The 15,279-nt window shown below is 42.7% G+C and overlaps 1 protein-coding gene across 1 annotated transcript in view; it reads right to left on the minus strand.

The window, feature by feature from the left end:
• Positions 1-15,279, minus strand: part of ATAD2B (ATPase family AAA domain containing 2B) — a 201,962-nt gene that overhangs the window by 49,697 nt on the left and 136,986 nt on the right. Inside the window, exon 23 of the mRNA XM_077488860.1 lies at positions 8,516-8,638. Within this exon, the coding sequence (XP_077344986.1) occupies positions 8,516-8,638 (123 nt within the window). The remainder of the gene's footprint in view (positions 1-8,515; positions 8,639-15,279) is intronic.

Below are 15,279 nucleotides of genomic sequence, written 5' to 3' on the forward strand. Positions count from 1 at the left end.
AGAAGGCGAAGGAGGGAATGTAGTGGGAGCTTAAAAAGAATGGGAGAAAGGGGGCTTCCTTGCCCGATGCCTCGGGACATTGATATTAAAGAAGAAAGTTGGTTATTGACAATTAGCTTGGTGCCAGGATTATGATACATATATTATATGAAGGAAGAAATGAGGTGTCCAAAAGCCCTAGTAAAAAGAATGATTTAAGAGTGACCTGTCAATTTTATCAAACGCCTTCTCAGCATCAAGGCTCAAAAGAAACAAGGGAGGAAGACGAGAGATGTTTAGCCTGGACTGTAGCTGCAATTGCAGTTCTGATGCTTATAGTGTAATGTTTATTGCAAAGGAAGCCCTACTGGTGAGGGGTAAACAATGTGGTTTTGGTGGATATGATCTGTTATGATTTTTAGCTAACAATTTACAGTCCGTAATGATATGGATCGGTAAAAATCAACTAATTCAGGAATTTTCCCTTGATTTTAAAATTAAGGTTGTGTATGCCCAATTGCATTGGATAGGGCGAATTATGGTAAAAAAAAAAAATGAGTTATAAAAAAGGTACATGAGATATTTTTCACAGATAGGAGCTTGTAAGAATCAGCAAGATAACCATCTGGTCCAGGAGTGGTTAGCTAAGCATTTAATAGTCAGTTGGATTCCAGAGCCAGGTTTGGGGAGTTTGTTCGCAATGATCAGAGGTAAGTTTAGGTCATCTAGCTCGGTCTATCAGTTGTTGGAGTAAAAATGGTTGAGAGGCTTGAGAGATGAAGATGGGCGTAGTAGCTAATCCCATTTTTTTTTTAACTAGAACATGGGCGACAACCATGGTTTCCTCCATAGACAGCCATGTATAGAAACATTGTTATTCACAAGAATAGCAGGTAAAAATAAAATGTAGAAATGCTCCTGAAAACAGAAAACGAATGCAACCACCACATCTAAAGGACAGGTACACTGCAAAATGACCTTTTTGGGCTTTGATACACTTCACCGGTTCCCGGCCATGTCGCGCAGATATACTGCGGCAGAAAGGCTCTCCTGGGCGAAATCCCATACAGGTACGTCCTACCCTTTTTCGGCCACCAGAGGGCGGACACACATGGATTTGTGTGTGTGTGTGTAAACACACAAATCCCTGTGCTGTAAGAGGAGAGGAGCCATATCGTTTGCTCCTACCAAGTAGGAAAAATATGTCTCCTCTCCTAGTCAATTCTATCTTCATACAGTATGAACACACTGAGGGGAAAAAACAATTAACCCCTTGATCATCCCTAATGTTAACCCCTTCTCTGCCAGGGACATATACACAGTAATCGGTGCATTTTTATAGCACTGACCACTGTATAAATGCCAATGGACCAAAAAAAAAAAAAAAAAAAAAAAGTGTCACTTGTCCGTTCTGTCTGTTGCATTAATAATCGTGGGTCGCCATTACTAGTATATTAAAAAAAAAAAGTTATAAAAATGCCATAAATCTTTCCCATAGTTTGCAGACGCTATAACTTTAGCGCAAACTAATCAATACACGCTTATAGTAGGTTTTTTTTAACCAAAAATATGTAGACTATATATTGGCCTAAACTGATGAAGAAATTTAACAAAAAAAATTTGGGGGATATTTATTATAGCAAAAAGAAAAAAAAATTTGTTTTGGTCAAAATTGGCGCTTTTTGTTTATAGCGCAAAAAATTAAAAACTGCAGGGGTGATCAAATATCACCAAGAGAAAGCTCTATTTATAGGGGAAAAAAGGATTCAAAGTTGTTTGGGTATAGCGCACAATTGTCAGTTAAATTGACGCAGTGCCAAATAGTAAAAAGTGCTCTGGTCAGGAAAAAATCTTCCGGGGCTGAAGTGGTTAAAAAATAAATGTAGTAAACCTACATTCGTTTTTCTGTTTTAAGAAATACAAGCTGTTCACACAGCCTAGCTGCCTAAGTTTTAGTTTACTATGCTCACAAACAAAATATACTATAGTGTTCTAGAACACCTAATCCTGAGATTCTGCATACTGAGAATTTCCAGTTACATCAGAGTCTCACTCTGCAGTCTAATTGTATGTGCCTTGGATCATACAGAAATAAATTATACAAAGCCCTACCCTGGCAGGTTACAAGAAGCTTTACATGTAGAGATATGTATATCTAAGGGATAGAAGATGCACAGAACAAATTTGAAGGCGTGAAGTTGGAATTTCCACACAAACACACTTTGAAAGTGCTGCTCAATCTGGCTTCAGGAGATCGTGGGAATTTTATATAAAGACAACATAAGGAAAATAGATAGGATGATATAGGTCTTTAGAATGAAAAATCTAAAAGCAAAAATTTGATGTCAATTTCAACACAGGTGCTTTGATTTCCATACCTAAACTGTAAAAAACACAAGTTTAAAGAGGACTAGTTGCAATGGGTTGGAAAAAGCTCAGATCAGCAGTTTTCAGTGCAGAGATCATAGCTCTGGGGGAATTTGGTGCTGCACTGTTTTAAGGCCGATTCTTCACGTGATAAACTAAAGAATGCTCTCTAGCATGGGATCATTTAGATTGTTTTCTTTTTTTGTTTGTAATGAAACCTATGTGTGCCGAGCCTGGGTATGCCCAACAGGCTCTGTTTCTGCATCTTAAAAATTGAAGCTTTAACAATGAAAAAAAAAAAAAAAAAAAAAGTAAGGCAATGTACTGTATAAACGCAAGTTACTCTTTCGGGGGACAATCTCAAGGGGCTTCCAGGATGGAGAAGGATCTGGGGATCCTAGTCGAAGACAGACTGAGCAATAGCATGCAGTGTCGAGCTGCGGCTAAAAAAAAGAGTATTAGCATGCATTAAAAAGGAAAATTACTCCAGAGATAAGACGATTATTCTGCTGCTTTATAAAACTCTGGTTCGGCCACTTCTGGAGTATTCCATTCAGTCCTGGTCACCAATCCTTAGTAAGGATGTGCTGGAGGTGGAGAGAGTCCAGAAGGGCAACTTAATATGGGGACTGGAGGACCTCAATTATGAGGAACGAATACAAACCCTAAATGTATTCTCCCTGGAGAAGAGACGCTTGAGAGATGATTACAATATACAAATATCGATCGCAATGCACTAGACACCTTCAGTTGTCATTGTGCACTTGCAGGTTGTCCCTTGAGTCCCTGTACATTTTAAGGGGTGGGCTCCCTCTAGCCAAACCCACCCTTAACCACTTCCGGACTGCCGCACGCCGATGTACGTCCTGGCTTTGAGGACGGATATCGTTGTTTGGCAGCAGCTAGCTGCCATAACCCCAGTATCCCTGTGTTCAGCTGGCGGTCAAGTACAAGATAAAAGTGGTCTCTGCGGCAGAATCGTTGCGAGATCCCTTGGCGTAACATTATCTTTCACAATACATAAAAAAAATTGAGCCAACTTTACCATTTTTTCTTTTTTATTAAAAAGTGTATCCCCCCCCCCCCCACCCCAAAAAAAGTGTACTTGTAAAACCGCTGCGCAAATACGGTGTGACAGAAAATATTGCAGTAATTTCCTTGCTAAAAAAAAATAAATAAATAAGTTTAACTTGTAAACACATCTAAAGAGGTTTCTGAAACATGAGTGCAACATTCTGGTTTACTGGGAGCCCAGAATAGTCGTCTCAACATTTCTGCGGAAAATTCCTCAACCTACAGTACTCTTAAGCCCCAATCAGATTTTCTGCTGATTTTTGTATTCAAATTTACCAAAACCCATGTAGTGCAAGGGCCTGCCTGACTGCATACGAATTGAAACTCCTAAGGTTTGACCTCATATTATATGGTTTTGGTAAATCTGAAGGAAAAAAAACAGATCCGCATGTTATAAATTGAGTTGCAGTTCAGTGAGTAAAATAAATATTTGATCACCAAGCAAAACATGACTTAGTACTTGGTAGAGAAACCCTTGTTGGCAAACACAGGAGGTAAGACTTTTTTAGTTGGTGACCAGGTTTGCACACATCTCAGGAGGGATTTTGGTCCACTCTTTTTTACAGATTGATTTCTCTAAATCCTTAAGTTTTTTGGCTGTCACTTGGCAACTCGAAGACTCTGCTCCCTCCATACATTTTTTTTATAGGATTAAGGTCTGGAGACTGGTTAGACCACCATGAACTTAAAGTGCTTCTTCGAGACTCTCCTTTGTTGCCTTGGTGGTGTTTTGGGCAACTGTCACGCTGGAAGACCCATCTTCAGTGTTCGGGCTGAGGGAAGACGGTTCTCATCCAAGAATTTACAATACATGGCCTCATCCATTGGCCCCCTTAATGTGGCAAAAGTCGGTCTGTACATTTAACAGAGAAACAGCCCCAAAGCATAATGTTTCCACCTCAGTGCTTGACTGTAGGGATGTGTTCTTGGGGTCATAGTCAGAATTTTTCTTCCTTCAGACACTGAGATCCCCTCCTCAACAAGGCACATGTACAGTCATGCCAATAAACATCTAAACGATTCAGAGAAGGATTGGGAGAAAGTGTAGTGGTCAGATGAGACCAAAATTGAGCCCTTTGTTCACGTGTTTGGGGGAAGAAAATGATGACTATGACCCTAAGAATACCATACCTACAGTCAAGCACGGGAGGTGAAAACAAGATGCTTTGGGGCTGTTTCTCTGCTACAAAGTGTGGCAGCACGCAGGTAAAATCACCTGGTTGTATCCAGGATGGGAAATGTGTGTCCTAGATTCAGGCTTTATGCAGACTTTTACAATTAGAGGGGAAGAGTTAATGAGCCCAGCTGTAGTAAGTGGGCTCATTAAGACCTCTACAAAAAACCCCAGCATGCATAGGGCGATGCTCCATCCTGGAACCAGTTTTGTGTTGTATAGACTGGGGAGTGTGTCACCTGTACTGTGCGGTGAGTTAACGCCTGTGTGGCAAAACCTTTACAACAAAGGCAGGGACTGGTACAGCACAAGGCTGCACCCAGTTGTTAGACAGGGAGTCTACGTGTGTAGTTAGAGGTCAAGCTGACCAGGATTTATTTTCTTGTTTTATTTTGTTTGGCTGTTATATGCATCACTGCATGTAGCATAAATAAACCGGATCTTTTGTTTTTTTAACCTACACCGCTGTCTGCTGTGCCTGACTTTGTGTTGTGAACCCATCCAGGGGGTCACACACACCCGCTGCCGAGCTAACCCCTCACGGTTGGTGGAGAATTTTGGCACTTTTTTTTTTGTTAAGGCCAGCATGGAGGAGATACTGAGACAGCTGGCTCAAGCAAATGCAAATCAGCAGCAAACAAATGCAGGTTTACAAAAGAGCCTTGCAGCCCAGCAGCAGATAAATGCAACTTTACAGCAGAGTTTGGAAAATCAGCAGAAGGCTCACCAGCAGAGTTTGGAAGCTCAGCAACAAGCCCAGCAGCGATCTGAAGCCCGCTTCATAGATAGTAATGCCAATTGTAAAGGAACATTTAACCCAAGCGCAGTTAGCACAGCAGAGAGTGTACAACCGTGGGGCCAAGACGCGTACTTTTTCCCCGGGGGATAGGGTCTTGGTGCTAGTCCCTACGGTTGAAAGCAAATTTCTGGCCAAATGGCAAGGTCCATATGAAGTAATTGAAAAAATTAGTGAGGTGAACTACAGGGTTAGACAGCCAGGAAGGCGAAAGCCGGAGCAGATCTATCACGTCAATCTGCTGAAAGCCTGGAGGGATAGGGAATCCCTAGTCGCAGAGACTTTGTCACAAGTACAGCCTGATTGCTTAGTTCCTGAGGTTGGAATAGCAGACACCTTATCGAAAGCCCAACAACAGGAGGTTAAAGAGTTTGTACTTCGTAACAAAGATTTTCTCTGAGCTGCCGGGACAAACATCTGGCGTAGAGCATGACATTATCACCCCGCCAGGAGAAAGGGTAAAACTAAAACCTTATAGAATACCAGAGGCCCGACGGGAGGCAATACGTGGGGAGGTTCAAAGGATGCTGGAATTGGGTGTGATAGAGGAGTCCCAGAGTGACTGGTCCAGTCCTATCGTACTAGTGCCCAAACCTGATGGGAGCTGGCGGTTTTGTAACGATTTTCGACAATTAAATAAAGTTACAAAATTTGACACCTACCCCATGCCGCGTATAGATGAGTTGATTGACCGGCTGGGAACAGCCCGATATATGACAACTCTTGATCTCACCAAAGGGTATTGGCAAATTCCCCTGGCCGAGTCGGCCAAGGAGAAAACTGCGTTTGTAACCCCAGATGGGGCATTCCAATATAAGAGAATGCCGTTTGGGTTACAGAATGCACCGGCAACATTCCAGCGGAAAATGGATACGATTCTGAGGCCCCATCAGAAATATGCTGCAGCTTACCTGGATGATGTGATTATCCATAGCACAGACTGGGTCTCACATTTGCCAAAAGTACAAGCAGTCCTAGACTCTATCCGGGAAGCTGGGTTTACGGCCAATCCAAAGAAGTGTACCATTGGACAGGAGGAGGCCAAATATCTTGGGTACACTATTGGGAGGGGGGTGATAAAACCCCAAGTCAATAAAGTCGAGGCCATACAGAGTTGGCCACGTCCCAACAGCAAGAAACAGGTACGAGCCTTTCTGGGAATCGCTGGCTATTATCGACGATTCATTCCCCATTTTGCTTCTCAGGCTGTGCCCCTCACCAACCTGACGAAAGGGAAAGAGTCGGTCATGGTTAAATGGTCCCCAGAGGCTGAAGAAGCGTTTCAGTCCTTAAAAACAGCCTTATGTAGCCAGCCAGTGTTGTACTCACCAGACTTCTCTAAGGACTTTGTGGTACAAACTGATGCATCAGACGTTGGGTTAGGAGCAGTGTTATCCCAGGTCTGGAACGGGGAAGAGCACCCAGTCATTTTCCTCAGCAGGAAGTTGAAGTCCCATGAGGTAAATTACTCCACGATTGAGAAGGAATGTTTAGCAGTGAAGTGGGCTCTATATTCCCTTCGGTACTATCTGCTAGGTAGGCACTTTGACCTGGTGACTGATCACGCTCCTTTAAAGTGGATGGCTCAAAACAAGGACACCAATAGAAGGGTAAATAGGTGGTTCCTGGCCCTACAGGAATTTAACTTTACAGTTAAGCATCGCCCTGGTGTTAAAATGGGGAATGTGGATGCTTTGTCTCGGATACATGCGTGTCTGGCTGCTTGTGTTACAACCCCAAGGTTGAAACAAGAGGGGGGGGGGGTATGTGGCAGCACGCAGGTAAAATCACCTGGTTGTATCCAGGATGGGAAATATGTGTGTCCTAGATTCAGGCTTTATGCAGACTTTTACAATTAGAGGGGAAGCGTTAATGAGCCCAGCTGTAGTAAGTGGGCTCATTAAGACCTCTACAAAAAACCCCAGCATGCATAGGGAGATGCTCCATCCTGGAACCAGTTTTGTGTTGTATAGACTGGGGAGTGTGTCACCTGTACTGTGCGGTGAGTTAACGCCTGTGTGGCAAAACCTTTACAACAAAGGCAGGGACTGGTACAGCACAAGGCTGCACCCAGTTGTTAGACAGGGAGTCTACGTGTGTAGTTAGAGGTCAAGCTGACCAGGATTTATTTTCTTGTTTTATTTTGTTTGGCTGTTATATGCATCACTGCATGTAGCATAAATTTATGATGGGAGCGGAAACTTCAAGTTGCCAAGAGACCTTAGAGGATTAAGCGAGGATCTGTAAAGAGTGGACCAAAATACCTCCTGAGATGTGTGCAAACCTGGTCACTAACTACAAGAAACATCGTACCTCTGTGCTTGCCAAAATGAGTTTCTCTACCAAGTACCAACTCATGTTTTACTTTGGGATAAAATACTTATTTTACTAACTAAACGGCAACTTAAATTACAGCATTTGTTTTAGGTGTTTTTTCCTGGATTTTTGGTTGATATTTTCTCTATCATTTAAAATACACCTATGATAAAAAAAATTATAGACTCTTAATTTCTTTGTAAGTGAGCAAACTTACAAAATCTGCAGGGGATCAAATAATGATTTTCCCCGCTGTATGTGCTCCAGTCTGGGAGACTCTCAAAATTATAGAGTTAGGACCGTGTACACTGGGGGCCCTTGACATGGCCACTGTCACACCTGTTTGCAAACAAACCCCTTGTTTTTAAACGTGAATTGTTAGGGGCAATTTGGTTTTGTTGCAGGCAAGCTGGGAATTTGTATTTGTTTTTTTAAGACTAAACAGGTTACCTGATATGACACATGAAGAGAGCACATGACGGCTCCTGCAAGATTGACAAATTTATTTTTATTTTTATTTTTTTTGCACTGAAAAATTTTCATGCAAGAGGTTCTATGACTTAAGCAACCGATCGTGAAAAATGGCAGCAGCTCACTGCATGATTTGTAGTATGGACACAAAAAAAATGACATATTAACTATAGGAGTCACAACAGAATCTGAAGAAAGTCAATACAATATCCTCAATGAAAGAGATAAGTGTATCCAGGTGTGCACAACACCCGGGATAATCTGCATTTGACATTCTGCGGTTTCATATGAGTTTTAATTGAAAATGGTCAGGCATGAACGCACGTTGGAACACATACCTCGCTTGGTTCTGGATTCTTTAATCTCCTCACACAGTTTGTTGAATTCATGATCCAGTTCAGCAGCAATGATGGCATGTGCGGTATCTTTCAGCGTGCAGGCGCGGTGTCGGATGATTTTATCTGCAAGACAATGGAGTGAGAAACCCCTGTCAGACAAATATGAAAATATCTCTTCTAGATTGTAAGCTCTAACGAACACCTCTGATCCCTCCTGTATTGATCTGTATTATAGCGGTACCGTCTGCCCCATGTTGTAAAAGTGCTGCGCAAACTGTTGACGCTATATAAATCCTGTATAATATTCCTTTGTAGAACACACTACAGTAAATCAGCATGTTGGGTCTACCTTTTCAGGAGCCCACAAACTCAAAAGCAGCTTAATAGCATGGAGCTGGGATACAATTACCATATAGTGTGAGCTTCTTATATCTGTGGGTCTACTAATAGCACTGACATGCAGTCTGTAGTAAAGGGGACACTTGCTCCATTTGCATGGTTTGTGTTCATGCCAGGTTTACGTTAATGTGGAATTCAATGCTAGTACCAAACCTAAAACTACCCCCACCCCTTCTTTGACCTATACTAACTACCCTGTAGAGGGAACATGCTTATACTTAACTATTCTCAGAGCACTCTGGTCATGTGATCTCACCAGCGGCCAGGCTCAGGGAGGAGAGAGTACTGATAACAGATAAAATGCCTGGGTGGGGACGTCAACTATAGGATTACTACGGGGTATTTATTGTCGGCTGTTCTCCCCTGACACCAGTGCTGGGAGCCGATCATATAATCTGACCGCCCTGAGAACAGGAGAGTATAAGCATTTTTCTTCTTACAGGGTAGATGGCATAGGTGTTAGAAAATGGAGCAGTTTTTAGCTTAGTTAGTACTAGCATTCAATTCTGCGTTGAACTAAACCTGGCACGAACCTGAATATTTAAAATGTAAAAGCATGCTTTACCTTTACTACATGTCAGTGGTATTGGTAGACCCACAGATATAAAAAGCTGAAGTTATATGCAAATTTTGACTTGTTGAGCTTGGTGTTAGAAGGGGGGTGAGGGAAGTTTTAAAAGAGAAGTATTTTTTTTTCCCCCCAGAATCATACTTATCTAGGTGGATGCTCCTGGTTAGATTGGTGAAAAGTTACAAAGGTTTTGTAAAACATCACTGGACAGAAGTGAGGGGTAAGCACTCCTGTAGAGACGAGCAGCATTTAACTCTTTTTGGCAACTTGGGGAGAGTTTACATTCTTCTCCAATTAAGATGAATTTCCAACAGGTACTCTAGACTGATACAAAGCTGTGCACTTTGCCTCTGTGTGCCCGGCATCCTATTCAAATAATGTGTCCAAGCAGGAATTTAAAGGTTGTGGTTAGACTGTCCATCTGAAGATCACTGCTACTTACCAAGTCTCATAACCCATTGCTATTATGAAGTGAAACAAAATGGATACAAGACCTAGGTGAGCTTACATATATACTGGACACCCCACAGACTTGTACCTCTTGACAAGGTGATCTTATCCACATTTTGGAAATGTCCTAAAATGGCCATGATACCGGCAAGAAGTATTTTACCTAAACCAAAAGATTGGTCTGCTGGGCATTTGGAACTCCACTGTGAGGACCTTCAGCTCCAACTAGCAGTGAACAGAAACCTATATCTTGCCAGGAAGACAGGACTCCTTTACCTCCAAACCTGCCATTTAATGCCAGTGGATTGAGAAGGTAAACCCCTACGTGATCCTCAGACTTACAAGTGTGGAGGAACAGAATTGGGTTTAGGAGACAACTGCACACGACTGCAACTAGAGTGCTTGAGGGGGTTTTTGCATTAAGCGCACACAAAGCAAAAATAAAATCTGAAGTTGATATCAAATGATCTGTTGGCTGCAGCGAAGAATGTGAAGACTGAGGCTCACACTGTTAAGCTACATGAATAAGGCTCCGCAGAGGAGAATTCTACAGTAACAGGATCACTAAATCTCTTTAGGAAGTGAAAGTGAAAAAAATCACTGGTATTTGTAAAAAAGTGTGTGGGATGGGGTCACCCTTGAAGCTGGATTTTCCTTCAGACATCTGGGCAGAGACCTTCCAGGCAAATACGGCTGGAGAAAGTAAAAGAATTATGCATGTGCAATAGTTCCCCTAGTGAATGACACAGTTATTATTCACATCAGTCTGAAGTATCCCGGCACAAAGGGTGGGAAAACTAACTAAAAGTACTTACTAGGAGTTTGGGTAGAGTGAGGGCTCATGACCATAACCCAGGAAATCACACAGTAGAACAAGCAGTATTCAAGTTTAGGAATAATCACAATATGTAGAAAATGGAGACTTACAGGACTGGGTCATATCAGGAGGAGTCACATCTACAACTTGGTGAAATAGAACGCAGCTAACATAACAGAGCGCAATTGTTTGTAATGTGCTAGAAAACAAGAGTTCAGTGGTGGAACGTAATTTATCGGACCAACCTATAATAGTGAAAAGGGTAGCCTTTTCACAGCCACCTCTGAGGAAATACATTCCAGCCTGAAATCAATAGATACAAAAATGAGCTGGCTGGTCACTTGAGACTGTACCAGATGTGCCGAGGGAATGTCTATATCCAGTGTTAGCATCGTATAACAAATTTTCAGGGGCTGGTTCCCAGAGACCATCAACAGCCTTGGCTAAGGAAACACTCTACAGTAAAGAAACAGTAAATATTATGTCTGGAAGGAGTTAGAATGCAGATCTCAGGGAGAGTAAATGTTATTCAGGATGAACTCACTATATACCCCATTACTGGGAAAATAGTAAGGTTTCCACAATTATACAGATGACATATCGATACACTGTAGCCATAAGGCAGTCCTTACAAATGAGGGGCCAGAAACTGAGCTACATGAAAAGTAATGCATCGGCTCTGAACATGGAGGGAATGCTCTGCACCTAACAGTAAACATGGATTGGGAAGCACCACAATGCAAAGCTTGATGGCCAAAGAGGACAGCCATGTTAATCTTTGCCATGTTTAGGCATATACACAAGGATGTTTTCAGAGACTGGATCACATGTAAGAGTTGCGTTTTATTAGGATTTTATGTGATTAGACCAAAACTAAGTGACACAATTGTAAAGTGGAAGAAAAACGATAAATGTTTTACAAAATTGTTTTAAATATATCTGAAAATTTTGCCAAGCATTTGTATTCAGCCCCCTATACTCTGATAATAAAATCTAGTGGAACCAATTGCCTTCAGAAGTCACCTAATTGGTAAATGGAGTCCACTTGTGCATAATTTATTCTAATAAATAAATACAGCTGTTCTGTGAAGCCCTCAAAAGTTTGTTAAGGAGCCTTTGTGAACAAACAGCATCATGAAGGCCAAGGAACACACCAGACAGGTCAGGGATAAAGTTGGAGAAGTTTAAAGCAGGTTTAGGTTATAAAAAAAAAAAAAAAATTCCAAGCTTTGAACATCTCACGGAGCACTGTTCACGCCATTACCTGAAATTGGAAAGAGTATGCCACAACTGCAAACCTACCAAGACATGGCCGTCCACCTAAACCGAAGGTCAGGCAAGGAGAGCATTCATCAGAGAAGCAGCCAAGAGGCCCATGGCAACTCTAGAGGAGCTGCAGAAACGTACAGCTGAGGTTGGAGAATCTGTCCACAAGACAGCTATTAGTTGTGCACTACCCAAATCTGGCCTTTATGGAAGAGTGGCAAGAAGAAAGCCATTGTTGAAAGAAATCCATAAGAAGTCCAGTTTGCGAGAAGCCATGTGGGGGATACAGCAAACACGTGGAAGAAGGTGCTGTAGTCAGATGAGACCAAAAATGTTTTGGCCTAAAAGCAAAACGTTGTGTGGCAGAAACTAAATTTCATACACCCTGAAGATACCACCCCCACTGAGAAACATGGCAGCATCATGCTGTGGGGAAGCTATTCTTAAGCAGGGACAGGGAAGCTGCTCAGAGTTGATGGATGGAGTTAAATACAGGGCAATCTTAGAAGAAAACCTGCTAGGCCTCATGTACACTGCTGCTGCTAAACTGATGTTTAGGAGCAGTTGGGCATTTTTTTCAACTGCTCCTGAACTCTCCTCTTATCATATCAGTACATGTGCACAGGGTCGTTTATAGTCGTTTATAGGCAGTTAACTTTAGAGGCCTTTTTTGGAAAGCAAAAAAATGAGTTCATACACTGAGCTTAGAGGCATTCAAGCGCCAAACGCTTCTAAACGCAATTAAATGTGGTAACTCTGTTTAGCTGCGTTTACAGGTGTTTTTCATTTTTGGCTATTTTGGAAAAAAAAAAAAAAAAATTCTCAAAAGCGCTTCTAAACGCAAACGTGGCAAAACACCACTAAACGAGGCATGTAAACACAGCAAAATGGACGCTTTAAAATGTGGGTTACTATCTGTCAAGTCAAATCGTTCACTAGAGTTTGTAAAAATGTCCTGTGTACATTAAACCGGAGGTCCATCCTAAAGTGGAGCTTCCGCTCATTGGAACCTTCCCCCCCTCCGGCGCCACAATTGGCACCTTTCAGGGGGGAGGGGGGTGCAGATACCTGTACAGTACAGGTATCTGCACCCACTTCCGGCATAGATATCTGCAGAAAGTACGCCCCTTTCCGCAGAATCTACGCCCCTTTCCGAAAGTCCCCCGCTGTCTGCTGGGAAACACACGGATCCCAGAGACAGAGGGGACCGTCCTTATTGCGCAGCGCGACTCGCGCATGCGCAGTAGGGAACCGGGAAATTAAGCCGCTAGGCTCCACTTCCTGATTCCCATACCCAAGATGGCGGCGGCAGCACCCGAGAGACGATCGAGAGATCGGCTTCGGGTGCCGACATCGCGGGCGTGCTGGGCGGGTAAGTGTCATTATTTTAAAAGTCAGCAGTTGCAGAATTTGTAGCTGCTGGCTTTAAAAAAATAAATAAATAAAAAAACGGCGGACTCCCGCTTTAAGCCTTAGGCCGCGTACACACGGGCGGATTGTCTGCCCAACTAAGTTCGTCAGAGAATCCGACAGACAGTCCGTCCAACTTTCGAATGAACGGACTTGACCACACACGATGAACAGACAGTCCGCCGAAAGCTTGCGCGATGACGTGTACGGCACGTACGACGGGACTAGAAATTTGGCGTCCAATACACTGCAATGCAACCTTCGGCCGTGTAAATCCTTTCTGAGCATGCGCCATACTTAGTCCGTCGAACTAGCCTACTCACGAGCGGATTGTCCGCTGAACCGTGTTTCAGCGGACAAAATTACGGAAATTCTGAAAGACTAAGTCCGTCAGACTGTCCGCTGAAAAAGTCCGCTGAAGCCCACACACGAGTGGATTGTCCGCTGAAACACGGTTCAGCGGACTAAGTTGGGCAGACAATCCGCCCGTGTGTACGCGGCCTTAGGCTCGGTTCACACAGGGGGCGACATGACTTGCCGCACCGCGACCTGCCGCGACCTCAGCGGCGACTTGCAAATGACTTCTGTATAGAAGTCAATGCAAGTCGCCCGAGGTCGCCCAAAAGTAGTACAGGAACCTTTTTTCTAAGTCGGAGCGACTCGAGTCGCTCCTCTTAGAACGGTTCCGTAGTACAGAACGGAGCCCCGTGTGAACCGAGCCTTAGAGGCTGCAAAAGACTTGACTGGGGCAGAGGCTCACCTTCCAGCAGGACAACGACCCCAAACATACAGCCAGAGCTACAGTGCAACGGTTTAGATCAAAGCATATTCATGTGTTAAAAGCCCAGTCAAAGTTAAGGCCTAAATCCATTTGATAATCTGTGGCAAGTCTTGAAAATTGCTGTTCCAGACGTTCTCCATCCAATCTGACAGAGCTTGAGCAATTTTGCAAAGAAGATGAATGGGCAAAAATGGCACTCTAGCTGTGTAAAGCTGGTAGAGACATCCCCAAAAAGACTTGCAGCTTCAAATGCAGTGAAAAGGTGGTTCTACAAAGTATTGACTCGGGTGGGTTGAATACAAACGCAAGTCACACTTTTCACATATTTGTAAAAAAATAAAAATAAATTTAAACTATCATTTTTCTTCCACTTCACAATTATGTGCCACTTTGTGTTGGTCTATCGCATGAAATCCCAATAAAATAAGTTTACGTTTTTGGTTGTAAAATGACAAAATGTGGAAAATTTCAAGGGTTATGAATACTTTTTCAAGGGACTGTATTTAGCCCCAGTGATCCTAGTACAAGAAATGGGGGATGCAGTGGTCACAGAAAGGCAGAGAAAGCAATAAAAAAAAAATTGTCAGAAGTTCTAACTCTTCCTCACTCAACAAAAAAAAATGTGATTTGTCAGTCTGCACAGAACAGAAGTGTGGGAGCATCTAACCAATAGACATCTATAAAAACCTGACACTTTGTTCTTACGCACTCTATACTTGTAGAGTGAAGTTGACCTCTAGCCAGAAGGTCGGGTCAGACTAACAGCCACACAACTAGCATTTGCCAGAAGCCCCCATATTACCCTCATTACAGGTTCATTTGAACTCATATTAAAGCAGACACTTATGAAAAGCAGGAGCAGAAAACACTTCATTTTTAGGAAAAGGCAGCAATTCGCTTTAACCTAGCAACTTTAGGTCACAGAGGAAAGTGCCAAACAACCTCAGTGGATAAAACGGGATCTCTTGTGCTTTTAACAACTGCAAAATATGCTGGCTGATACAAAGTACAGAAAATAGCTGGGTAAAACATAACTTTATAGATTTCAAGGCAGCATTTTATCTTATGCA

The sequence above is a fragment of the Lithobates pipiens genome, unplaced genomic scaffold, assembly GCF_037356315.1.
Source record: "Lithobates pipiens isolate NorthernLeopardFrog02 unplaced genomic scaffold, aLitPip1_a1.2 Scaffold_18, whole genome shotgun sequence".
In the NCBI taxonomy this organism is placed as follows: domain Eukaryota; kingdom Metazoa; phylum Chordata; class Amphibia; order Anura; family Ranidae; genus Lithobates; species Lithobates pipiens.